Raw genomic sequence first — 25514 nt, 5'->3', positions numbered from 1 at the left:
AATAAAAGTTTGATAAAATTGTAACTTCAAGTAACCACGCTATAAAACACATAAACGAATAAATAAACAATAGAAGCTGGTGTTTAACTTCAGATTAAGCTCCTCTAAAACGAGAAACCCTCCCTCGCCCTCACCAACATGGCGTTTTATTTCCCCGTTTTACGTAGCAGCCTTGAACGATGGGATATTTGTATGCTTTACGAGCTGTTACCAGATCAGTTGAACTAGTTAATTGAACCAGCAAGACCGGCAGATCAACCGAACTACAACAGTCCCCAAATCAGACGCGGACCGAACGCTTGCGAACACCGGAAGTAGTAGGAAGCGCAGTGAGTTGTCTCCCATTGTCAACAGTGTTTTGTGTGCCAGAGTTTACTGATGAAAAGAGCCCTTTATCGGTCGTTAAACAACTTTGAAACGAACTGAACATTTGACCCGTTCTCACTGACAATCAGAACATAAATACAACGACAAAATGAACGTGACTCTTGCTGTCAAGCAGTACATTTCCAAAATGATAGAGAGCAGCGGACCCGGGATGAAGGTGCTGCTGATGGACAAGGAGACGGTAAGTGAATTCAAATTAGAGGACAGTTAACGTTATATGCTTTTAAAGTTAAGAAAACGCTGATGTGCTTAAGCCACTGATAGTTTAGTATTGTGTGCAGTGTATGGTTTTTGCTGACCTGTTACATGCCATGTTTCCAAATCATGCAACTCAATTTAACTCATTTGTTTATGATGTATGGCTGCTTTAAAACTTCTAGTCAGCAGTCTACCTGAGCTGCCACCTGTAACAAACAATGATCAAAACATTACTTTCTTGTTCTCTTTTCCTTTGCTTGTTAACAGACCGGTATCGTAAGTGTGGTCTACACACAGTCTGAGATCCTGCAGAGAGAAGTCTACCTTTTTGAGCGCATTGACTCACAAAACCGAGACAACATGAAGCACCTTAAGGCAATCTGCTTTCTTCGGCCAACCAAGGTGAGCTGTATCAGTTTTATCTTTTTTTTTAAATTTGTTATAGAATATATAGATTTAGACTGATTATTGAAATTCAAGATTATTGAAATTATTTATTCATACATGAACGTCTCTGGTTTCAGGAGAATGTAGAGCACCTGATTCAAGAGCTTCGCCGGCCCAAGTATAGTGTTTACTTCATCTGTGAGTGCCAGTCATATATCAGAAGACACACTGCATCAGTTTACCTGACATTCATATGAGTTTGCATATGTGTTAATAAGGATGGTCAGAAGATGCACATTTGACCAATTAATGGACTTATTTTGTGCAGATTTCAGTAACGTGATCAGTAAGAGTGAAATAAAGACTTTGGCTGAGGCAGATGAACAGGAAGTAGTTGCAGAAGTGCAGGTGGGTGAAGCAATTTTCATAATTAATATATAAATATTTATTCAAAATAATTCATAATTCTTCTTATCTACATCTCTGGAGTACTTCTGTCTGTTTATCTATCGATCTGGCAATCCATCCATCCTTAAAAAAGGAACAAATTAAAAATCATGTTGTCAAACTTTATAAATGTAATTTCTTGTCAGCCAATTAGATTTTGTTTTTCTAGGAGTTCTATGGAGATTTCATTGCTGTGAACCCTCATCTCTTCTCCCTCAACCTTCAAGGAGTATCCAGGGTAAGAGAAAATGTAGGCTTTTGTCAGATCTGAGGAGCCTTAACTTTTTATAGAAAACTTAGAGCTTGCATTTTGTTGCTTTGTGTGGTTTAACCTGTGTATGAATCATTAAAGCAACTTGAAATATCAGTTTCCAAGTCATTCAAATTCCAATTTCAAAGTCTGGTGGCACACTGACTTCTAATAAGAATGTCTGCTGTTTCTTTCCCATGCTCCCCCCTTTAAACCTCTGTCCTTAGAGAGTGTGAGCCTGGTGTGCAGGTGCAAAATCCTGTGAAAATTGCTTTTCAGTTGCTTTATGGCAGCAGCAAATGCAGGTGTACAGCTATTTATTTATTCAGTGAATTTTTCTCACATACTTTGGGGCTCCAATGTCGAACAAAAAAACACAAAACCACACAAAACTTTAGGTAGTTGCTTATATATGTATTTTGTTGTTATGTATTAAAGGTATGTTATGATACTGAACAGAAAACTGGTGATCATTTATCTGAAATCACAAGATCTTATAAACTGATAATGCTGCTTGGAATTGTTTTCTTTATTTTACAGGTATCTGACACACTTTATTGTTTTTATTATTTTTTTTCTGTTTTAGGCTCACTTTAAATTTTTCTGTGCATGTTTATAGGGTCGCAGTTGGGAGCCCAGTGTACTGCCTCGTGTCACTCAGGGTTTGACATCAGTGTTGCTGTCCCTGAAGAAATGCCCCATGATCCGCTACCAGCTCTCTTCTGACATGTCCAAAAGGCTGGCAGAGAGTGTCAAAGTAAGGCTTTATTTTGTAATTATATCACAGATCTGTAATGTTCATTATTAGTAATTTGATATAATCTATAGATGTCATTTTTTGATAAAAATAATAACAGATAAAAATGTATGAACGTAGGATCTGTTTGTGTTTTCCACAGCAAATCATTACTAAGGAATATGAACTGTTTGACTTCCGAAAAACAGAAGTGCCTCCTCTTCTCCTGATTTTAGACAGAAGTGATGATGCTATTACTCCCCTTCTTAATCAGGCAAGAAGCAATGTCTCTTAGTAATGTTACATGCGAGTCTGATATTACAGAACAAGATCTGCATGCAGAATTTTAGACCTGACCACCGGAGGGAGATGGAGGCCATGGTTTTATTCTTGATTATATTAGAAAACTGTTAAAACAGTATGTTTTAGTGTTAAACATTAGTGTTGGACATTAATAGCATGTTTTTATTCTTTTTCTCTACTGTGAGATTTACAGGAGACAGTGTGTTCTGCTTGCTTTTGCTGAAACGGTTGTCTTACTGCAGCAAAATAAATGTTACATAATGATTTAGTGTGCTGATATTGCAGCAAATTCTACAATGTGCATGCGTTTGCATCCTCTAGTGGACATATCAGGCCATGGTTCATGAGCTACTGGGCCTCAATAACAACCGCATAGATCTGTCAAGAGTGCCTGGAATCAGTAAGGACCTACGGGAGGTGGTCTTGTCTGCAGAAAATGATGAGTTTTATGCAAATGTGAGTAGCTTATCGTTCAAAATATCTTTGCTTGGTAGATTCCATTAAAGAGTAATACATCTTGCAATTATGTACTAATTAGATTTTATTTCCAAAGAAATGCCCTTATTTAAGTCAATGTAAGCTCATGTAATGTACTGTATAAATATCACAATGAGGTCTAAAAAGGTTTCGAAAAATTTAAAACAAAGAAACTCCACGTTGTTTTTTCTTTCTTTCTGTTAACAAGAACTTGTACCTGAATTTTGGTGAGATTGGAACGAACATTAAGAACCTGATGGAGGATTTCCAGAAGAAAAAGCCCAAGGACAAACAAAAATTAGAGTCCATAACTGACATGAAGGTGGGTGGACCACTTCTTTAATGCCAGTTTAATATTGTTCATTGTAACACATCTCAGATGAGGAGTGAACCATGAAGACCCTGATCCAGAACTTTTATTATTGCATTAACCTGTTCTGCATTTAATCACCATTTTCTGGCCCTTTTGTAGGCATTTGTGGATAATTACCCACAGTTTAAGAAAATGTCAGGCACTGTCTCAAAACACGTAACCGTGGTTGGGGAGCTGTCTCGTCTGGTCAGTGAAAGACAGCTGATGGAGGTGTCAGAGGTGGAGCAGGAGCTGGCCTGCCAGAATGACCACTCCAGTGCACAACAGGTCAGAGTGCAGACACTGATAATAATATGTAACGTTTCTTGAGCAGTAGATCAGCATATTAGAATGATTTCTGAAGGATCATGTGACTGGAGTAATGGCTGCGGAAAATTCAGTTTTGCAATCATTAAGTTTTTTAATTACTTTTAATCATTTAATTTATAATTTAAAATAATTTGGAAATATATTTTAAAAAGAAAAGTTATTTTTAATTGTAATAATATTTCATAATATTGTGTTTTTTATCAAATAAATATAAGATTTTTTCAAAACCTTTTAAGAAATCTTACCAAACCCAAGCTTTTGAACGGTAGTGAATGTCTGTCCACAATGTTCCTTGTGATTTCCTGAAATATGTTAAGACGGGATCTTACCGCATCGTTGTTAAACACATACTCGTTCCTCTTTCTGCAGAACGTGAGGCGGCTGTTGCAGAACCCTCGGGTTTCTGAAATTGATGCTGTGCGGCTGGTGATGCTGTATGCACTTCGCTATGAGAAACACAGCAGCAGTATTCTGCCCAGCCTTATGGAGGAGCTCAACCGCAAAGGGGTGTCAGAAAGACACCGCAAGGTGAGAGCCATCAGATCTATCTTGTAGCACGATGACAGATCCAGATGAATCTGAAGCAAAGCCATTTTAGTACTAAAAATTAAAGTGAGCTCAACGTTGCCTACATCTGTGCTGCAGATGGTACAAACCGTGGTGGAATATGGTGGCAAACGAGTCAGAGGAAGTGACCTCATCACTCCCACAGATGCTGTGGCCATTACCAAACAGTTTTTCAAAGGACTTAAGGTAGATCATCTGTTTGCCAATGTGTTTTCTTAACATGTCATATTGGCATAGTCACATACTCAGAACTTGTTTGTGTTTGAATAGGGAGTTGAGAATATGTACACACAGCATCAGCCACTACTACATGACACGCTGGATCAGCTGATCAAGGGTCGTTTGAAGGACAGCCAGTTCCCCTACCTCGGGCCAAGTTCTCTGAGAGACAGGTGACATGGATACATAAATAGACAATCTCAAGTAAATAGGCATGCACACTCATGCATTAATGATATGGCTACACTTATAGATGTTTAATGTGAGCATTTTAATGTTGCTTTAAAGGTGAAGTGTATAATTTCTATAATAATGGAATGGCTGTTTTCAAACATCCTACCAGTTAAATTAGTTTTGAATTGTCTGTTTAATCTACAATACAGAAACTTTTTTTCTTGCATTGAAAAACATGGACTGCAGCTATGTAAATGTACTTCTTCACACTCTGTCTCGACCCTACAGACCTCAAGACATTATTGTTTTTATAATTGGTGGGGCCACTTACGAGGAGGCATTGACTGTTTACAACCTGAACCGCACAATGCCGGGGGTACGGATTGTACTCGGGGGCACAGCCATTCACAACACTAAGAGGTCAGTCTCTTAAAATGCTCTCAACGTGGTCGTCTCTTTTCACCATCTCACCTTTATCCATTTGCCCTCTGGCACACAAGCCTTTATGCCTTATTTAAGAAGGATCCCGGTTACAGAGTTACATCAGCCCTAGAATGGCATTATGTAAAAAACATACAATTGTGGTACTTGTATGACTTAAATGAATCATTCATTCTTATTCTGGAGGAGGTTTCACTGATACTCTAGAATATGGATTCCTGTTTATTAGTGGTCTCACTCAGAGATTTTAATTTTATTGGATATTGCATTACTTATTTAATATATATTTTATGTACACACTACTCAAAAGTTTGGGGTCAGCAAGATTTTGATTTTTTTTTTGTTGAAAGAAATTAATGTTTTTGTTAACGAGGATGCATTAAATTGATCAAAAGTGACAGTAAAGAGATTTATGCAATATATACGTGTGTGATTATGAACTCTGTTTGAATCTCAATATTTTCAACCAAATAAATTTAGTTTAAGCTAGATTTATTCATAAAGCTTCAATTTATTTCCACCTAATTTACAACCCGAATTCCGGAAGTGTTGAGATTTTTTTTTTTTATTTGAATAAAATGAAAACTAAAAGAATTTCAAATCACATGAGCCAATATTTTATTCACAATAGAACATAGATAACATAACTATTTAAACTGAGAAATTTTAAAATTTTATGCACAAAATGTGCTCATTTCAAATTTGATGCCTGCTACAGGTCTCAAAATAGTTGGGACGGGGGCATGTTTATCATGGTGTAGCATCTCCTCTTCTTTTCAAAACAGTTTGAAGACATTTGGGCATTGAGGTTATGAATTTCTGGAGTTTTGGTGTTGGAATTTGGTCCCATTCTTGCCTGATATAGGTTTCCAGCTGCTGAAGAGTTTGTGGTCGTCTTTGACGTATTTTTTTGTTTAATGATGCGCCAAATGCTCTCTATAGGTGAAAGATCTGGACTGCAGGCAGGCCAATTCAACATCCAGACTCTATCTACTACGAAGCCATGCTGTTGTAATAGCTGCAGTATGTGGTTTTGCATTGTCCTGCTGAAATACACATCATCTGGAGGGGAGCATATGTTGCTATAAAACCTTTATATACCTTTCAGCATTCATAGTGCTTCCAAAACATGTAAGCTGCCCATACCGTATGCACTTATGCACCCCCATACCATCAGAGATGCTGGCTTTTGAACTGAACGCTGATAACACGCTGGAAGGTCTCCCTTCTCTTCAGCCCGGAGGACACAGAGTCCGTGATTTCCAACAAGAATGTCAAATTTGGACTCGTCTGACCATAGAACACTTTTCCACTTTGAAACAGTCCATTTTAAATGAGCCTTGGCCCACAGGACACGACGGTGCTTCTGGACCATGTTCACAAATGGCTTCCTTTTTGCATGATCTGCAGATGGCACGGCGGATTGTGTTTACCGACAGTGGTTTCTGGAAGTATTCCTGGGCCCATTTAGTAATGTCAATGACAGAATTATGCCGATGAGTGATGCAGTGTCGTCTGAGGGCCCAAAGACCACGGGCATCCAACAAAGATCTTCGGCCTTGTCCCTTACGCACAGAGATTTCTCCAGTTTCTCTGAATCTTTTGATGATGTTATGCACTGAAGATGATGAGATTTGCAAAGCCTTTGCAATTTGACGTTGAGGAACATTGTTTTTAAAGTATTCCACAATTTTTTTTTTATGCACTCTTTCACAGATTGGAGAGCCTCTGCCTATCTTTACTTCTGAGAGATTCTGCCTCTCCAAGACATCCCTTTTATAGCTAATCATGTTACAGACCTGAAGTCAATTAACTTAATTAGTTGCTAGATGCTCTCCCAGCTGAATATTTTCAAAATTTCTTGCTTTTTCAGCCCTTTGTTGCCCCTGTGCCAACTTTTTTGAGACCTGTAGAAGGCATTCAATTTGAAATGAGCTCATTTAGTGGATAAAAGTCAAGTCACTTTTATTTATATAGCGCTTTTAACAATATAGATTAAGTATACAGTTAATCCGCTTGACTCTTTATAAATTTCCTGAAACAAAATATGTAATTTTAATGTATATGTGGATGAGCATTTTGTTTTCTATTTGTAACTTTTCCTGTAAAGGTAATATGTAACTATTCATGATGTTGTGTTGATGTATTCTGTTAACCCACAGTAGGTTGTGTATACCTGACTATGCTGTGCTGACTGTACTCAAGCATTTTAACCCGAATATGTTCCCTTTCTTTGTTACAGCTTTCTGGAGGAAGTGATGCTTTCAGTAGGTTCAGGTGGTGACAGAACACTAGGCGGAGGCCGTCACCTGAGCCGACGCTGAGCTGTTATCATCACTCATATTAATGTGTGCTTACACTCCCAGCACTGTCTGTCCTCTGAACGCTGAGCTGAGCACATTGTTCTTCTTTTTCTCTCTCCTGACATTCCTTTATAATGTTTCTGATAGTTTTAGGTAAGAAAATGGTAACACTGCACAATAAGCTTCAATTTGTTAACATTAATGGACAATGAATAACAATTTGACCAGCATTTATTAATCTAGGTTAATGTTAATTATAAATAATATAATTTAAAAACTTAAATTGTTAAAAATCTATCAATATATGTGGATATTTGCATATTTAGAAAACATTAACCAAGATTAATGAGTACTGTAATATTACTGTTCATTGTTTGTTCATGAGACCTAACTAATGTAAATGATTTGAAATGTATTGTAAAGTGTTATCAAAAAATATATGTAAGCATACATGTTGATAATGATGTGCGAAACACTGTAAATGTGCATAACTTTTATGATCATGTGTAAATAATGTTTCAGATGCCCCGAAAGTGTTCACAATGACAGCATTTTTATTTATTTGCTCGGTGTTGCTGCATTTGATAGTTTTTGAACAAATGACTACAGTATGTTTCAGTAAAAAAAGAAAATGTATATACATTCGTGGTAAAAAATATCGGCACTTCTGTCAGAAAATGCAACCCTTCTCTCAGAAAATTGTTGCAGTTGCAAATATAACAAAAAAAACAGAGAAGAAAAGTCAAATCTGATACAATTCCACACAGAACCCAAAAAATGCACTGGACAAAATTATTGGCACCCTTAACTTAATATTTGGTAGCACCCCCTTTGGAAAAAAATAAATGAAATCAGTCGCTTCCTGTAACCATGAATGAGTTTCTTACACCTCTCTACTGGAATTTTGGACCTCTCTTCTTTTGAAAATTTCTCCAGGTCATTCAGATTTGAAGGATGCCTTCACCCAACTGCTGTTTTGAGATCTCTCCACAGATGTTCTATGGGATTCAGATCTGGACTCATTACTGGCCATTTCAGAACTCTTCAGCACTTTGTTTGTAACCATTTCTGAGTGCTTTTTGAAGTGTGTTTCGGGTCATTGTCCTGCTGGAAGACCCATGACCTCTGGTGGAGACGCAGCTTTCCGACACTGGCCACTACGTTGCGCCCCAAAATTCTTTGGTAATCGTCAGATTTCATGATACCGTTCACACAGTCAAGGCATCCAGTGCCAGAAGCAGCAAAGCAACCCCAAAACATCTTTGAACCTCCACCATGATTGACTGTAGGGACTGTGTTCTTTTCTTTGAAGGCCTCATTTCTTTTTCTGTAAACAGTGCCATGATGTCCTTTACCAAAAAGTTCTACTTTTGTCTCATCTGTCCACAGTACATTCTCCCAGAAGGATTGTGGTTTTGTCACATAAGTTTTGGCAAACTCCAGTCTTGCTTTTTTATGCCTTTGTGTCAGCAGTGGTGTCCTCCTAGGTCTCCTACCATAGCGTCCCTTTTAATTCAGATGGCGACGGATAGTGCGAGCTGACACTGTTGTACCCTGTGTCTGCAGATCAGCTTGAATTTGTTTGGAAGTTAATCAGGGTTCTTTATCCACCATTCAAACAATCCTTTGTAACTTTTCATTAATTTTGCTCTTCCGTCCACGTCCAGGGAGCTACAGTGCCATGGGCTGTAAACCTCTTGATGATATTGCGCACAGTGGACACAGGAACATTAAGATCTCTGGAGATGGACTTGTAGCCTTGAGATTGTCTCGTGTTTTTCCACAATTTTTTCTCTCAAATCCACAGACAACTCTTTACACTTCTTTCTTTTCTCCATGCTCAGTGTGACACACAACACAAAGGTTGAGTCAACTTTTCTCCATTTTAACTGGTTGCAAGTGTGATTACTATATTGCCCACACCTGCTACTTGCCACATGTGTGTCTAAATACAAATGACAAGGTGCCAATAATTTTGTCCAGTCCATTTTTGAGTTCTGTGTGAAATTTTATCAAGTTTGACTTTTCTTCTCTGTTTTTCTGTGTTGTTGCAGTGGAAACAAAAAGAATAAGCACGTGAATACCAAAACTTTTGCAATTGGAACAATTTTCTGAGAGAAGTGTTGCATTTTCTGACGGAATTGCAAGGGTGCCGATATTTTTGGCCATGACTGTATATCATATAAACAAGTGTGTGTGGTGTGTGAGTGTGTGTGTGTGTAAATAAAAATGTAAAACTGTTGAATCAAAAGTGCCCAACAAGGCTACAAAAATTTAAATCAGTTTGTTTCAATGCTAAGCAAAATTCTAAAACAAATTCCTCTACCATATTCTTTATTATTATTCGCATTCATATCCAACTAAATTCAATGACATGCTGCAAATGTGCAGACATGGATAAATTGTTGTCTGCTTATTAATTAGCTAGAGCTTATTAATTCAAACAGTGCACAATTACTGAAATATTAATGTCTATCAAAGTCTTTAAACAACTAATATAATTAATAATTTTTATGGCAGTTCTTGAAAGAAAAATGGAGAAACATCATCTTTGAAGAGTCTAAATCAGCTAACATTAAAGCCTTGTATAAAACACCTTTGTTTTTACATCATAGTGTCTTTTTTCATACATCCTACTAATTTATTTTTGCCTTTGTACATAACTTGAAAAAAAAAAACGGACAACATAATACATGACAATATTTTATCATGCTTTTCAATAAATTAAAAAGAAAAATTGTTTATCCAGTATCTTCAGACCAACACATTTTTATAGTTTTCGTTATCACCAAATCCTCAGTTCACAGGCTATAACATTTCACAGATGATTTACTGATGAATTTGTAACAAGTAGACTGAGTTTAGCCCTGACCTTAAGGTCATTACTTTAACCTCCAGAGCTTTAACCCCCTGCACATGTTTAGTTTGATCCACTATAACTCCCCTTCCTCTCTCCTAAATCACATCCGTTAATCCCCACCATCAGCCAGAGTACCAGCAGACCTGAACGACTTAATGGCTTTACTGCATCAAGCACACAATTCGCTGTTTATGGATAAAAAAACATGTTAACAGTTGCTTATGAGTCAGTAAAAGGCCCTGTAGATTTCCAGCCAGATTATATCACGCTTGATGTATTCTACCAAAATACACATAAATACCGTGGAACAAAAAAATCAGGTTTGAGATTATTTACAGATTTGGGTAAAAGAAATCTCTTAAGCTATCCCAGGCAAATGTAGAACGCTTTGTCAACCCAAGGGAAACATTTCTTGTTCTGTTTTAGAATAATGTGGTCAATTTAAGATGGCGAAGAAGCTTAGAGCAGTGTAATTAGTTTGTTCTTCTGAATGTGTGAAGGTTTCTCTGAGCTTGTAAGAGAATATCCTAGGAAATCCCCCATATGTGCTTGAGTTACATCATACGTTTGTTTATTGTAATTATGTTTATTTGTAATATTCAGATCTGCGCTCTTTTTTATTGTCATTATTAACTTTGCCACAACTGGCATACATTTTTTTTTTTTTTGGTTTACTGAAACAAAAAGCTGTCGCACGAGTGTTTAATAAAGAACTTGTCACACTTTTATTTCAGTGAATATCTCTCAAGTTATTAATATATTTCTTTACAGATGCTTTGACTTTGTGACAACATGCCCCAGTAGTATATTTTCACAGTATATGAGGGTAGGTTGTCACAATAGAACCTGGTTTATTATGTATTTAAGCAAAATTTAAACACTTAATCAGTTATGTAGAAAAATGATGCATGAAACATCAAAAATTATGAAAAATATCTTTGCCTCAATATGCCAGTGTTGTTCCATTGTGTTCAATTGTTATCCAACAGTTATTACAAATCTATGATTTTGACATTTCAGTTTGCAGGATAAAATTTGGAGACATCTAAATATCCAAACGTATAGCCCTATGGGCAACTTTTGTATGTGACCCGCTCTCCTCTGCACTGTTCCTCAATGCAAGTTATTCAGCTTTATATCTGCTAGATATCACATTATAAAACATATCAAACAAGGCCTATATTCTTGAATATTCTATATTCTTTTTTTACTGAAAATAAGCATATCCTTTGCTCTACGCTGGTTTGCACTGTGTTTAGACTAATGAGGGGCAAAAAGAAAGCCATTGAAGCTCAATATGCAGCGTGACATCACACCGACAGCTGTGCTCGTTCAATAGATGGAGCAGTCGAGCTCTATAAACGGGAAAATCCGTTTCGGTGAGAAGCACAGCAGCTCAGGGACTCACCCAAGCCAATGGAGAGCCTGTGCCCGCGGTTTGCAAACCGTCAGTGTAGAGACTGGCAGTCAATCAGCACTGAGAGTCAGCACCTCATCCCATCTATAGCACCTGCACGCGGCAGATTCTCAGCAAAAGATAAACAAAAACATCCCTGTTTCTTCTAGAAAGCGGGACAGATCGCGGGATATACTTCGGGAAAGATACATTTTGCGAACAGCATGAAGAAAAGCCATTTGGTAAAAAGGGTGAGAATTTCATACACTGAGTCTATGATGTGAAAATATTGATTTTGATTGCTCATAATTTAATAGTTTAATTGAACAGTGACTGAAGGTAATACAGCGCAAGTATTTGTACTCAAATATGGGTAAATTAATTTAACAATGACTCCTTTGTTATGAATCGCCGAATGAGACCGTATAGCCATGTATCCGTTGCACTTCTTCGTTATATGCTGTAGTCACTCGTGTAATTGGCTCATCTTTTATTTTATTTAACAGAATATTCAATTAGCCGCACCCTTAATTGAGCAACTCATAGTAAATCATTCTGGGAATTTTTTCCTCTTAATAACTTACTACGGTAGAGTGAAAATCTGACTTTTATACAATATATCGGGTCATATTAACATTTATTTCTTTAATCGAACTAGTATTTATTTTTATTTTTTTTGTTCCCAGTATTTTTCATTATTAGTAAGTAGACTAATCCAATACCGACTAGCCTATATTTGTAAATTTACTTGAAGTATCCTGCTTATAGGCCTACCAATGGGAACTAATAGTGTATTTCTTAGTTGTAGTCGCTCAATAGTTAGGTAATCTATTACAGCTTTACTAGTACTTATTGGATAATATTACCTATTCATATGACACTAATATGTTTTCCAGTTGTTGCAAGTAACATTTTTCACTAGTCACAGTTGTTTTTGTTTTATTTTTACTTTTTTTTACTTACCATATGACTGCAATTTTTTCACTTAAATTCTATGACTAGTGAAAAACTGGATCTAGTAACTAGTAAAAGTGCTTGAAAACTGTTTGAAGAGACAGAGAGACATACTGGGACTTTCTAGTTAAAATACTAGTGAAAAAGATGCCAGCCACTATTGGAAGACTTACTAGTAGTTAAGAGAAAAGTACTAATAACAGATACTGAATAAATGTTATGATGGCTTTGCACAGTGCAGTGCGATAGAGATCTGTTTGAACTCGAATGCTATTATGTAAGACGCGACACATTAACCGGGTCATTCTTGACACACTCAGGGTCTTCAGGATGCCAACCAGCCGTCATCCCAACCAGACAAAGTAGGCTGGATCCGCAGGTTCAGTGGTAAAGGAATATTTAGGGAAATATGGCGAAACCGCTTTGTGATGCTTAAAGGAGATCATCTGTACATCTTTGAAAAAGAGGTGAGTTATTAAGATTTTAATGATTTCATGCTCAAAATGATCAATCAAAGCAATGCAGGACGTACAATTTGCATACCATGTCAACTACTATATAGTGATTGTGTAGTGAGTTATGAATGTTAATAATTAATGTTTGCCAAAACCTCCTGCCCTTGATATAAAAGACATACTTTTGCAACATCAAAGTAATCCCTTTGACAAGCTATAATTTTCTAAAGGCTATTATATAAACACTGGAAATTGAAACTGAGCTGTGGCCTGAAACAACAAGCAGCATGTGAACCTGTGCTTGTGTCATGGATTTTGTGTCAGTGCCTATACCAAAGATCCCTGAAGGTTCTGGAAGTTGTTTACAGATATTCAGTTGAATTCAATTTCCGGTTCATTATAGGAGCAACAAATCTTTACAATTGAATCATTTGCTCACTTGAAGCATGTGTAGAGGGATGGTTGTAATTTTCATGGAAGTGTAGCAGCTTATTTCTGTCACTGCCTGTAGTAGGCCTTCATCAGTTTCACAGAGCCATCACATAACAGCATTTCATCATGGAAACTATACAGCGGTGCCCTTGTTTTTCTCATTAAAGTGACATAAATGGTTTTAAGAGTTGAGAAGGCAGTTGCCCTCATTCACACAGCTGCTGTTTTTTTTTTGTTTTGTTTTGTTTTTTTGGATGACGTTGTTATTTACATTAAAAGATTCAAGACCCAGCTGCACCTCTCTCGCTCACTGGGGATGCTCAGGACTCTGAATCCAGTGTCACACCATCATAAGAAACCCATGTAAACAAAACACATACAACATCTAAATGAGGGGTTGCTGCAATTTATGGCCTGTTAGTGGCACAAATAAGACACAGATAAGCTTTTTAAGTTTGCCATGAACAGGAATATTAATGCAACTCTAAAAAAGATCTTTAGTCATAATTGTTTTTATACATAGTGTATGCATACTATTGGGTGATGGTTTGTTTAGATTCAAATCAAGATCATCACCATACTTACCATAACATTATTTCTTTTGTTAATCTGTTTTTAGAAATGAACTTGGAAATAATTAATGTAAGAAAAGCAAAATCCATACTTTAAAAAAAATTAGATTTACATGTGGAATCAAGTGCACACACAAAATGCAGGTGCTGTCGCAGTGAAGAAGAATGATTTCTATTTATAGTGGTAAATTATTTAAACATGGAATTTACAGAGACAAACCACACGAACATAAACTGGTCCTGCTGACACTGATGCAGTTGGCACCTTGAGTTCAGTGTTATGGTTTTATAGATCTTAAATATTAAGCATTAAGGGAAAATTAAAGTTCAGATGTTTTAATGTATTTTAATATATGAGTACATCACTAATTAATTTGATGAATAATTAAAGTAATAGCCCCCTAAATAAAAACATAAATAAATACGTAACTGTTAGATGTAGATGAGTTTGTTTTTTCATTGGAACAGAGAAATTTAGCTTTACATCGCTTGCTCACCAATGAATCCTCACCAGTGAATGGGTGCCGTCAGAATGAGAGTCCAAACAGCTGATAAAAAAATCACAATAATGCACATGATTCCAGTCCATCAATTAATGTCTTATTTGTGCACATTTCTCTACCAATTAAAATGAGAAAACAATTTTATGGATAGTCGGAAGCAACCATCTAAACCCAAAACATTAAAAACTTAGTGATGAATTTGTTTCTTACAAACATAGAGGTTTTCGTTCACAAGATGTTAAGTGGTGGACTGAGTTGTGTGGATTACTTATGGGTTATTATGATGTTTTTATCAGCTGTTTAGACTCTCATTTTGACGGCACCCATTCACTGCAGAGGATCCATAGGTGAGCAAGTAATGTAATGATACATTTCTCCAAATCTGTTCCAATGAACAAACAAATTCTTGGAGTATTATTTCAAATTTTCATTTTTGGGTGAATTATTTCTTAATTTTTTTTAATATACATTCTATGCTCATAGCAATTGAGTTAAATCTTAAATCTCTCATTCTCCACTGTCATCACTTCTTGAATTCCTAAAATATTTTGATTTGGCATCCATGACATATTTTCACAAGATACCACAATTATTCAGTGAAATTAAAGTTGTAAAAGGAGCCACAGATCAGATTATTAGCATTCTATGTTCCTACTCCCAGCTCTGTGAATTCTTGCACTGGTCAGGCAAGCAAGGTTATTTTTATAATATCAGAACACAATGTCAGCAGGTTGCATCAGTCTGAGTATGTGCGCTACAGGTCTGTCCTCTGGTGATCGCTGCCTTCAGGCTGTGTGTATTGTTTGCCATGGCTGTCTATAGTACTGATAATGTTATGCACCGCTGCACTTGACTTTCCTTCAGTGCTCAAGGTAGACCTGTTCATGCCAGAATGATGTCACTTGACATAACTCTTCAATTGATCTCACTCATATAGCATAGTGAAGCTCATCTCATGCAACATGAGTCGTAAAGGCTGCGATCCTTCCTGACTCCCAAGTGAATCATTTGAAGTTTATACATGTAGACAGCTGAGCATCTATAACTGTGTTCAAAGTGCTTCTTTTCAAGCTCTCTCTATATATCTGGTGTAAATAATTGATACTCTAGTCTGGTATTATTCGCTGTATTCAGGCTGATCAGTGCATCGTGTGCAAATGGATCATATGTAAACATGTACTCAGGATTTACCCATAAACAGTGTAGATTCACAGAAATCTGTAAATGTGTCAATATTGCACAAAACATCATATATTCAAGACACCGCAGTGCTCAACAATGAGGATATTTTTTTGTGCTGTGGTAGAGCCCTATGAAATCCATTTTAGTTGTTCCCAAATTCCGTTTTGTTTTGTTTTCTTTCCAAATTCCATTTTTTTCCATTTTAATTTTTCTGGATTCTATTCGTTAAATTAAATTCTAATTAATTGAAATAAGTACTTGATCACTAATTTAATGAAACTTACACAATTTAATGGCAATTCATTAAAAGTTTAACAAAAATGTAAGAATAATTTAATAAATAAAAAATTAAAAATAAGGCCAGATGAAATTTTATTTTTTTTCCTCAAATTCAGTTTTATTTTCACCAAATTCTGTGTTTTCCATTAATTTTCTGAATTCAATTTTAATATTTTATTACAAATAATTTAATATTATTATTATTTTTTTTAATACTGTGTTGTGTATTTACATTTTTCTGCTAAATAAATTCTGGTAAATATATTTTCTGGTAAATATTCCTTAAAAAAATAATGTTTTAATAATTATTTTATTAGAAGTGGTAACACTTTACAATAAGGTTCATTAGTTAACTACATTAGTTAACATGAACTAAGAATGAACAATGCTTCTACAGCATTTATTAATCTTAGTTAATGTTAATTTCAGCATTTACTAATGCATTATTAAAATCACAAGTTGTGTTTGTTAACATTAGTTAATGCACTGTGAACTAACATGAACAAACAATGAACAACTGTATTTATATTAACTAACATTAACAAAGATTAATAAAGAGTGTAATAAATGTAGTGTTCATTGTTCGTTCATGTTAATTAATACATTAACTAATGTTAACAAATAACACCTTATTGTAAAGTGTTACCGAAGTAGTAATACTATCATTACATTAGTTCAGAAAATTTATAGCATTAACATGTTTTTTATCAACATATTTTTACATCAGAAAATCATTTACATTTTTAACAATAAATTAAGTGAGGTTTCACGAGGTTTCACATTTGTTTTTGTTATGTGTGTGTGTGTGTGTGTATTTGTATATTTCATATATTATCATTTACTCATATACACATACATATACATATATTAGACTGATATAAGATTTTATCTTTCTTTTATATCAAATAAATAAGGTGTCACTCAGTCTAATCATCTGTGTTAATTCTGATATTTGAACACTCGCTCACATCCATTTGGCAGGGCAAACGCTTTCAGGTTTACTTGTGGTGTTTATTTTAATTATGTCTATTTTAGGAAAATTGGTTGACCTCAAAATAATGCAGTCGACCAGATTACAGAACACTCTAAACACGTGATTCGAGGGGATTCTGCAAATCTATTTCCACCTTTAATTCCTGCCTGGTCGAAGAAGTAAAACTAGGCAAAGTAATTGCAGTGTTCACTTCATGTTTACTACACTGTAGTCTCCTTACATCCTAAAACAGTCGTATGGTTGCATGGCTTAGTAAAATACCAGTTCACAATGCCTCGAAAACCATATCTCTTCTGAAATCCTTGGGAATATCAGGAAAAAAGCATCAAGAGAATGTAATATTCATAGGAGTACTCTTTACGAAGGCTGCGTTTTAGTCCTTACATCTAGTTGTTGATGGAGTTACCTCCGTCAGAATGAAGATGGTCGGTTAGTGGGTTATTTTTGGAGGTGGTTAATCCAGAGATCAGGATGGCCCCCTGCCGGGAACGTGCTGTGCCAACAGTGGGGGAGTGAAATATTGATGTGGTGAAGAGAGGCCAGGCTTTTTTCCTCCAGGGGTCTTTTGCCCCATATTAGCATCACTAGTACGCTCTTTCTCAGAGTGTGCGCTCACTCACATTTAAATGTGTGACCCCAGGAGGCCATCTGGAGGCATACGGTTACACAGATTACCTTTGGCCATATGTGCCAGGGAGGATGTTACCTATATTTCACTCTTTATTGCAAAACCGGTGGTTTTCGAAACACGACCACATTTAAAGCAGAATATGATATTGCAGAGTAATATTAACTAGAGATGTTGTGAACAGGCCGGTTTGCTTGTGCCTGCTCTATGATCACGGATCACTTTGATCTTTGTACTTTAATCTCAAGCTCACTGACACCAGATTCCTTTGTTGCGTTTTTTCCGTTGCTATGGTGAATGCTTGGTAACCATGCAGAACTCTGACCCAAAATGTCTCTGTTTATTGTTTTTTGCTCCGTTTGACATCACATAGTGCACATTAATACCTCTAGCATTGAGTTTTTGTGAAACCCTTGTGACCCTCATTCTGTCTCTGTGGGATTTAAAATCCCACTGTGGGTTTTTCCTCCCTCAGGTTCAGTGAAATTTTCCACTTTTCCACCACAGTCAGCTATAATGAGGACTGACCTGTCTTAAAATGAGGCATTTTCACAGATGGGTCACTGGTTGAATAATTAGAGGAGGAGCTGGACTAACTGAAAACCGTTTGGAGCATCTATCTTGATTTCTGATGAAAAAGAACATAATTCTATTCCTTTTGTACTATTTGGCATGAAGAGAGAATTTATTCTGAGCTTGGTTATGTGCGGTTTGTGCTGTTCTTGAGGTTTCATTGTGTAAGCATCATCAGAAAAATAATGTACTCACACCTCATAATTTTCAAATAATAAATTCACATTGAGTGATATAATGTCACTGAGATACACATTCAGAAGTTCTGGTCAGTGAGATTTTTCCAAAAGAAATTAATACTTTTATGTAGTAAGGACACATCAAACATGACAGCAAAAACATTTATAATGTTTATAATTTCAATTTCAAGTAAATGCTGTTCTTTTTTACATTTCTATCCATTAATAAATTACATTTTAAAATATGTTTACATAGAAAACAGTTATTTAAAATCGTAATAATATTACACAATATTACTGTATTTGTTTAACAAATTAATGCGGCCTAAAGACATAAAAAAATGAGCAGTTATGAGCAATAAAGTTGTGAGGTATAGTTGCAGTTGTATGAAATAAATGAGCAATTTTGAAGCCAATAAAGTCAAATAAAGTATCTTTTTTTTACTCTGAGATAGAAACTGGTTTCCATCCATAGACAAGTAATTAACTTTAGAATTGAACAGTTAAACATGCTTTCTATTGCTTTGTTGTTGTTATTGTTGTCCACAGAAACATATTACCAATTTAATATACAAAATATATTTAGCTGTACTTGTTCTATGTATTGTTCATATAACCTTAAAGGGATAGTTCACCCAAAGTCATTAATTACTCACCTTCATGTCGTTCCAAACCCATAAGACCTTCGTTCATCTTCGGAATGCAAATGAAGATATTTTTGATGAAATCCGAGAGCTTTCTGACTCTGCATAGACTGTAATTGGACTACCACTTTCAAAGCCCAGAAATGTAGTAAGGACATCATTAAAATAGTCCATGTGGCATCAGTCGAAGCTATGAGACCTTTTTGTTGCAAAGAAAACAAAAATAAAGACTTTATTCAACAAAGCTTCTGTATCAGTCTTCAACACGTGTTCACGAGAGAACCATGACGCAATTATAATTTTTGAGTGAACTATCCCTTTAAATAAGGGTACAGATGTTTTATTAGTTTATGAAAAATAAATGGTTATTGTGATTTGTGATTTAGTGTTCTGTCAGCATGGATTGAGCCTTTAATGATCTCACAGCAGTGTTCTGTTGAACATTAATTATTGCTGTCCTTGGAGCTAAAATCAATATGTCCCACCATGATTCACTGTTGTCTGCACAGTTGGCCTGGGAAAGCACTGCTGATAATTTCAATTAATGATAGCAATTGTTTCTAGCTTCAGGCCTGGTGATGGCCTGTGTGCTGATGCTGCTGTTCTTGTGTCCAGATGAAGAATGATGGGAAGACTCATGAAGTGTTTGACCTGGCAAAGTACGAGCGCTCGGAGGAACTGCGAAAGGCCAAGAGCCATAGCAAGAAGAACCACAGTAAATTTACTCTGCTCCGCTGCCAACACCCTGGAAACAAGGTAAGAACAAAGCATTGTGATGTTATGGTTAAAAAAATAGGGTACAATTCAATTTGTGCCTCTTTTACTTTTGTGAGGTCTGATTTTAACCTGTTTCTTAATTTATTGCACGGTAAAAACGAGAAGAAGAATCTGTGTCAGTCAACATCAAAGTACTTTTTGATGAAATTTTAAAAGAGATCATATCCTGCATAACTTCAAATACATGAAGATTTTGCAATGAGCAACTGATTCCTTCGTGAAAAGATCAAGGAAAATTTGTTTGTATTTGTTTTTTCCAAAGACCCTAAAAACGCATGTTTGGAAATTCAAAATAACACCATAATTTATTTTTAAATCTTTGATAGTTTATCATTTTAATATATTTTTTACTCCATTAGAGTCCCAATCTTGTATTTCTGGCCGTCAGTCCAGAAGAGAAGGAATCGTGGATCAATGTTTTAAATAATGCTATTACCAGAGCTAAGAATCGTGTGCTGGATGAGGTGAGTACAGACATTTCAAATATTCTTTATTTATTCCATCTTCCCACCTATATTTTAGCTTTCCACTCCTGCAGTCTCTTCCCACACTCTTTCCTCTCGTTAGTCTGTCTCTTTCTGTATATATTTCTTTCTCTTTTATATTCTAGTGCTAACCCTCTTCCACTTCCTGTTAGATCTTCCTGTCATTATTTGTGTTTTGAACTTTTAGGATACTGGAAATGTAATTATTTTACAAAAGCAATAAATGTGGAAAATATTTACTACCTTTTTTTGACATACCCATGAAAAACATTTCGGCTAAGCACTGTTAAACCATCAATATTATTACATTTAATTATATATTATTATATTATATATTGTTAATATACACATGATTGTGTGAAATATTTTTATATTAAAATATATGTAATTGATACAATACATTATATATACTGTATATATATATATATAATACATCAGCAAGGATGTATTAAACTGATCAAGACTTACAGTAAAGACTTTTACGTTTTTACAAAAAAAATAATCTATTTCAAATAAATGCTGTCCTTTTGAACTTTCTATTTATCAAATAATGATTTTTAACCTTGATAATAAGAAGAAATTATTCTTGAGCACCAAATTAGCATATTAGAGTGATTTCTCATGGATCGTTTGACACTGAAAACTGGAGTAATGGCTGCTGAAAATTCAGCTTTGCATCACAGGAATAAATTACATTTTAAAATATATTAAAATAGTTTTTTTTTTTTTTTTTTAAGTATAATAATATTTCACAGTATTATTTTTTTATTGTATTTTTTTCAAATGCAGCCTTGAGCATAATAGACTTCTTTTCAAAATCTTCTTTATTGTTCTAGCCACAATAATTAATATGAGCTTTCTAATGATCTTTTCTAATGATGAAAATGATCTAATAGAAACTGTCAACAACAATTTTATATGTAGGAAAGGATTTTACACAGTCTTGTTTTCACTTGTAATATCACTGCATTTCATATAGAAACCCACTTATGTGAATTTAACATCATCTGCATATAGCACCTTTTATTTATAAATCTGCAAATTTATTTTCACACCAACAACTGCTGGATAAAACTGAGATGAAAGTGAGACTAATTAACACTTGATGTCATGTAGGCCTTTTGTGTTGTGTAAATTAGAAACCATATAAGGCTGCTGTGTTAGACTGTGTTAATATAATAAAAATGATCTCAGCTCCCGTTTTGTTTTGTTTTGTTTTTCTCTGCAGGTCATGATTGAGGAGGAGAGTCTTCTGGCTCACCCTACACGCGATCGGGCCAAGATACCACTTGGGCGCCGTTTGCCCACGCGGGGTCATCTCATGGCTGTGGTGGGTGGCATTCTTGTTTAGACTTCGATTCAGATGACTGTTGTTGTTTGTCTGTTTATACTGTTGTGCGCCAGTGGAAATGTACTGACTTTATGGCACTAGGTGGTTGTTTGGCACAGTAGTGATGAAACTTATATGCAGCTATTTATAACTAGACTGCATAACAGATAGTCCAGAAAACTTTACTGAAACTATTTAAATGTATTTTTTATACATTTAACAACAAAACATAACAAGTTTTACACATATTATGAATGTTTACCTTTCAGTTGTATCTCTTTGACTGGGATTCTGTTATTTAATTTATCCAACGCTATCTCACGACCAATTTGTATGTATTTTACGAGGTGGCTAATTCGTACGAATTTGTACGACCTCGCTCGAACGATTTGGCACGATTTGTCTAACCCAGTGACGGGTAGGTTTAGGGGTGGGGTTGGGTATAGGTCATTCGTACGAATACATATGAATTGTGCAACTCGTAAAATATGTACGATTTAGCAAAAAAAACGTATGAATTTGTACGAGTGAGGTCATACGAATTCGTACGAATTAGCCACCTCGTAAAATATGTGCGAATTGCCGTGAAATTGAGCTGAATTTATCTTTCGTTTTGCATCTAAATTGTCAAAATGCTTTTAATGACCCCAAATAAAAGTTTTGGGGTCAGTAAGATGTATTTATTTATTTATTTAAGAAATTAGTTTTCTTTATTAGTTGTCTTTACTCTGCAAGGATGCATTAATCCGATCAAAACATACAGTAAAGACTTACTTTCTATTTTAGAAATGAATATTTCCAATAATTGCAGCTCTGAAATTTGTATTAATCAAAGAATCCTTTTTTAATGTATTCCACTGTTCAAAAGCTTGGGGTAAGTAACTATGTTTAAAAAATAATTAATACTTTTATTCAGCAAAGAGCAAAGATGCAGTAAAGACTTTTTAATAATTTTACAAATTATTTCTTTTACAAATAAATTCTGTTCTTCAGATTTTTCTATTCATCAAAGAATCCTGACAAAAATGCACCGAAGCACAACTGATTTCAACATCGATAATAATATGAATTGTTTCTTAAGCACCAAATCATCAATGATTTTTGAAGGATCATGTGACACTGAAGACTGGTGAATGGCTGCTGAGAAATCAGCTTTGGCATCACAGGAATAAATTTAATTTTAAAATACATTACAACAGAGAACAGTTCTTTTAAATTGTAATATTATTTAACAACTTTGCCATTTACTGTATTTTTGATCAAATAAAATCCAGCCTTGCTGACTTAAAAAAAAACATGTAAAACATCTTACTGACCCCAAACCTACATGTACATACATTTGGTTTAATATTTTTAACACCTTTTTAAAATGAATCTGTTATAAGAGTGCCTCTTTAATGGAAAAAAACTGTGTTTCATGCTTTCTTGTTTTAGGCCTCTGCCTCCTCTGATGGAATGCTGACACTGGACTTGGTGAATGAGGAGGATGCTGGTATGCTGGATGATGATCAGGACGGGTGGTTGAAGGACCATCAGGTCAGCCTGGATAAACTGGCTCCTGGTCGTCAACGTGCTGGCACTGATGCTTCCAGGCCACCGGCCTCCGTTTCAGATGGCAAGGTGAAAACCAGCAGCTTGCCACGCAGGAGCGAGTTCTCCTGGAGCCATGAAAATCAGCCTCACACACCTCAAATCGAGAAGAAGTTAGCTCAGGGCCGTAACCGATGTGCTTCCATGGATGACGCTCTGTCCCGAGGAGAGAGAAAACCAAACAAGAAGAATGGAGTCCAGGCAACACTGGCCCAGAGTCCCACGGGCCACCTGCAGGAACTAATCAGCCAGCGGCTGCAGAGGACTCAAGAGCTGCTAGCGGAAATTCAGGAACAGGAACCCCATCGGGGAAGGATGGGATCTTATCCCTACTTAAAAGGCATTGACTCCCCCCGTCTCCGCCACCTCAAGGGCTCTGATTCACCACACTCCAAGGGCTCAAGCTCACATAGCTCACCCCACAGCAAAGGCACAGACTCACCCTCAGTAAGGGTGAAAGATTCACCTGGTTCCAAAGGGAAAGAATCGCCACATGTGAAGTCAAAGGACTCGCCCCGTTTTAAGTCATCCAAATCCCCTCATTCCAAGAGCGCACTTCGTTCGAAGAGCATCGACTCACCCGATTCAAAAGAATCAAGTTCACCCCATACGAAATGCATCGATCTGACCCACATTAAAGGTTCAGACTCGCCTCTGTCCACTGGCTCAAACTCGCCCCATATGAAGTCTACAGACCCCGCTTTTTTTCGGATCTCTTATTCGCCCCATTTCAGAAGCATGAAGGGTACTGATTCTCCTCTCAGTGAAGCTTTGGACTGGGACAGCAGGAGGGCAGCTGCTGAGCGGCTCATACAAGAGGCCATTTCCTCCTGGCGAGAAGCTAGAGAGGTTCTGGCTGAGGTAAAGGAGCTACAAGCCAGACAGCAGCGGGCAGAGCACAGTAAAACTGGAACACCCACAACACCCTCACAAAATCGCAAGCAAAAAAGCCCCTGACCAAATCTCTAGTCAGTAGTGCTTTCCAAGACTTGTGAGCCTTTACAATGAATGCAAGGAAGGAGAACAATAGGTGGAACTTTCCATGTTCTGTTTTATCTCACAGTCTATTGTTTATATATTAACTGTTGTTCCTCTGACACCTCAACCCTTTGTCTTTGCACTTTGAACAATTGTATTTTTACTTGTGACTCTTTCAAGGCTGTACTATTTCTTTTGGTGTTGGTAATGTGTAATGATTAAACTGGTATATGGTTCTCTCTTTGCAAAAACAGCTCAGGTGAAAAAAAACTGATGGGAATGTTAAGCTTTGTGTGGAAACAAATGTTTCAGGTAAAGGTTAGCAATAGTCCTAGACACAAATGAATTTTAGCCAATCTATACTCCCCAGTATCAAGTGGATCAGTTATAATAAGCATTTCAGAATATTTGTATATTTTCCCCCAAATTACTAAAGACGCACACATTTTAAAAATAAAATGTTTTGTCTTGTTACTGTAGTTTTTATTTAACAGAGTTTGAGTATCTAACTAGAGCAGTCAGCAGGGGTGCCGCTATGGTTCCTGGTCCCCCTGGACAGCATATTCACTTGGGCCCACACTTTTGTTGTGTGTGTGTGGGGGGGGGAATATCGCTTACAGATTGCGTTCCGGGGGGGGTCCCCCTCGGTAGAAATCGCGTTTCCCCCTTGGGGGGCCCCCCTACATTGTCGGGCCCTTAGAATCGTTCTAACTTCTCAATGTAGGCCTTACTCACATTCACAGCTCAGGTAAAATATGATTTCTTTTGTTGCGGCGCTGAATATTATATATTTTGTAGAATTAGTTATACAAATAGAATTGGAGTTATACAAAACATCAGTACTATTGGAACGCCGCTTGTCCAATCAAATTAGGGTTAACAGGAACTAACTGTGTTTTTATTCAATGTTTTTATTCAACAATACTAATGTGACAGAATTAGATTATTAATTAGACACAATTAGTCAAGACAGTTTTTTTTTTAGTCACAAATGTATCCATGATGTGCCTCAGAAACAGGCTTTGCTAGACGAATCTAGCCGGATACTACTCTTACACTTGAATTGCATCACTCTGAGATTCATTTTTCATAAGGCAGATTGTCCCCCTCATTTTAGAGGCCTGGTGTTGTT

At 36.2% G+C, this 25514-nt stretch overlaps 2 protein-coding genes across 3 annotated transcripts; both read left to right on the top strand.

The window, feature by feature from the left end:
• Positions 1–285: 285 nt before the first annotated feature.
• On the top strand, positions 286–11142 carry vps45 (vacuolar protein sorting 45 homolog). The gene is made up of 15 exons (XM_058754571.1): positions 286–568; positions 853–987; positions 1110–1170; positions 1301–1380; positions 1589–1657; positions 2289–2426; positions 2569–2679; positions 3030–3164; positions 3394–3507; positions 3658–3825; positions 4237–4395; positions 4513–4620; positions 4705–4826; positions 5116–5247; positions 7511–11142. Exons 1-15 carry the CDS (start codon positions 476–478, stop codon positions 7590–7592), a joined length of 1707 nt encoding a protein of 568 aa, XP_058610554.1. The 5' UTR covers positions 286–475; the 3' UTR covers positions 7593–11142.
• Positions 11143–11746: 604 nt separating this feature from the next.
• On the top strand, positions 11747–24807 carry plekho1a (pleckstrin homology domain containing, family O member 1a). 2 transcript variants are annotated; one of them, XM_058753911.1, is made up of 6 exons: positions 11747–12069; positions 13102–13248; positions 19838–19978; positions 20359–20463; positions 21713–21814; positions 23249–24807. In XM_058753911.1, exons 1-6 carry the CDS (start codon positions 12052–12054, stop codon positions 24359–24361), a joined length of 1626 nt encoding a protein of 541 aa, XP_058609894.1. In that variant the 5' UTR covers positions 11747–12051; the 3' UTR covers positions 24362–24807. The 2 variants fall into 2 exon arrangements, with proteins under 2 accessions (XP_058609894.1, XP_058609893.1); XM_058753910.1 differs by having other exon boundaries at positions 11747–12078.
• Positions 24808–25514: the final 707 nt, after the last annotated feature.

Source organism: Onychostoma macrolepis, chromosome 19, assembly GCF_012432095.1.
Source record: "Onychostoma macrolepis isolate SWU-2019 chromosome 19, ASM1243209v1, whole genome shotgun sequence".
NCBI lineage: Eukaryota > Metazoa > Chordata > Actinopteri > Cypriniformes > Cyprinidae > Onychostoma > Onychostoma macrolepis.
Note: the sequence above shows the minus strand (reverse complement) of the source record. Positions and strands in the feature narration are given on the sequence as shown.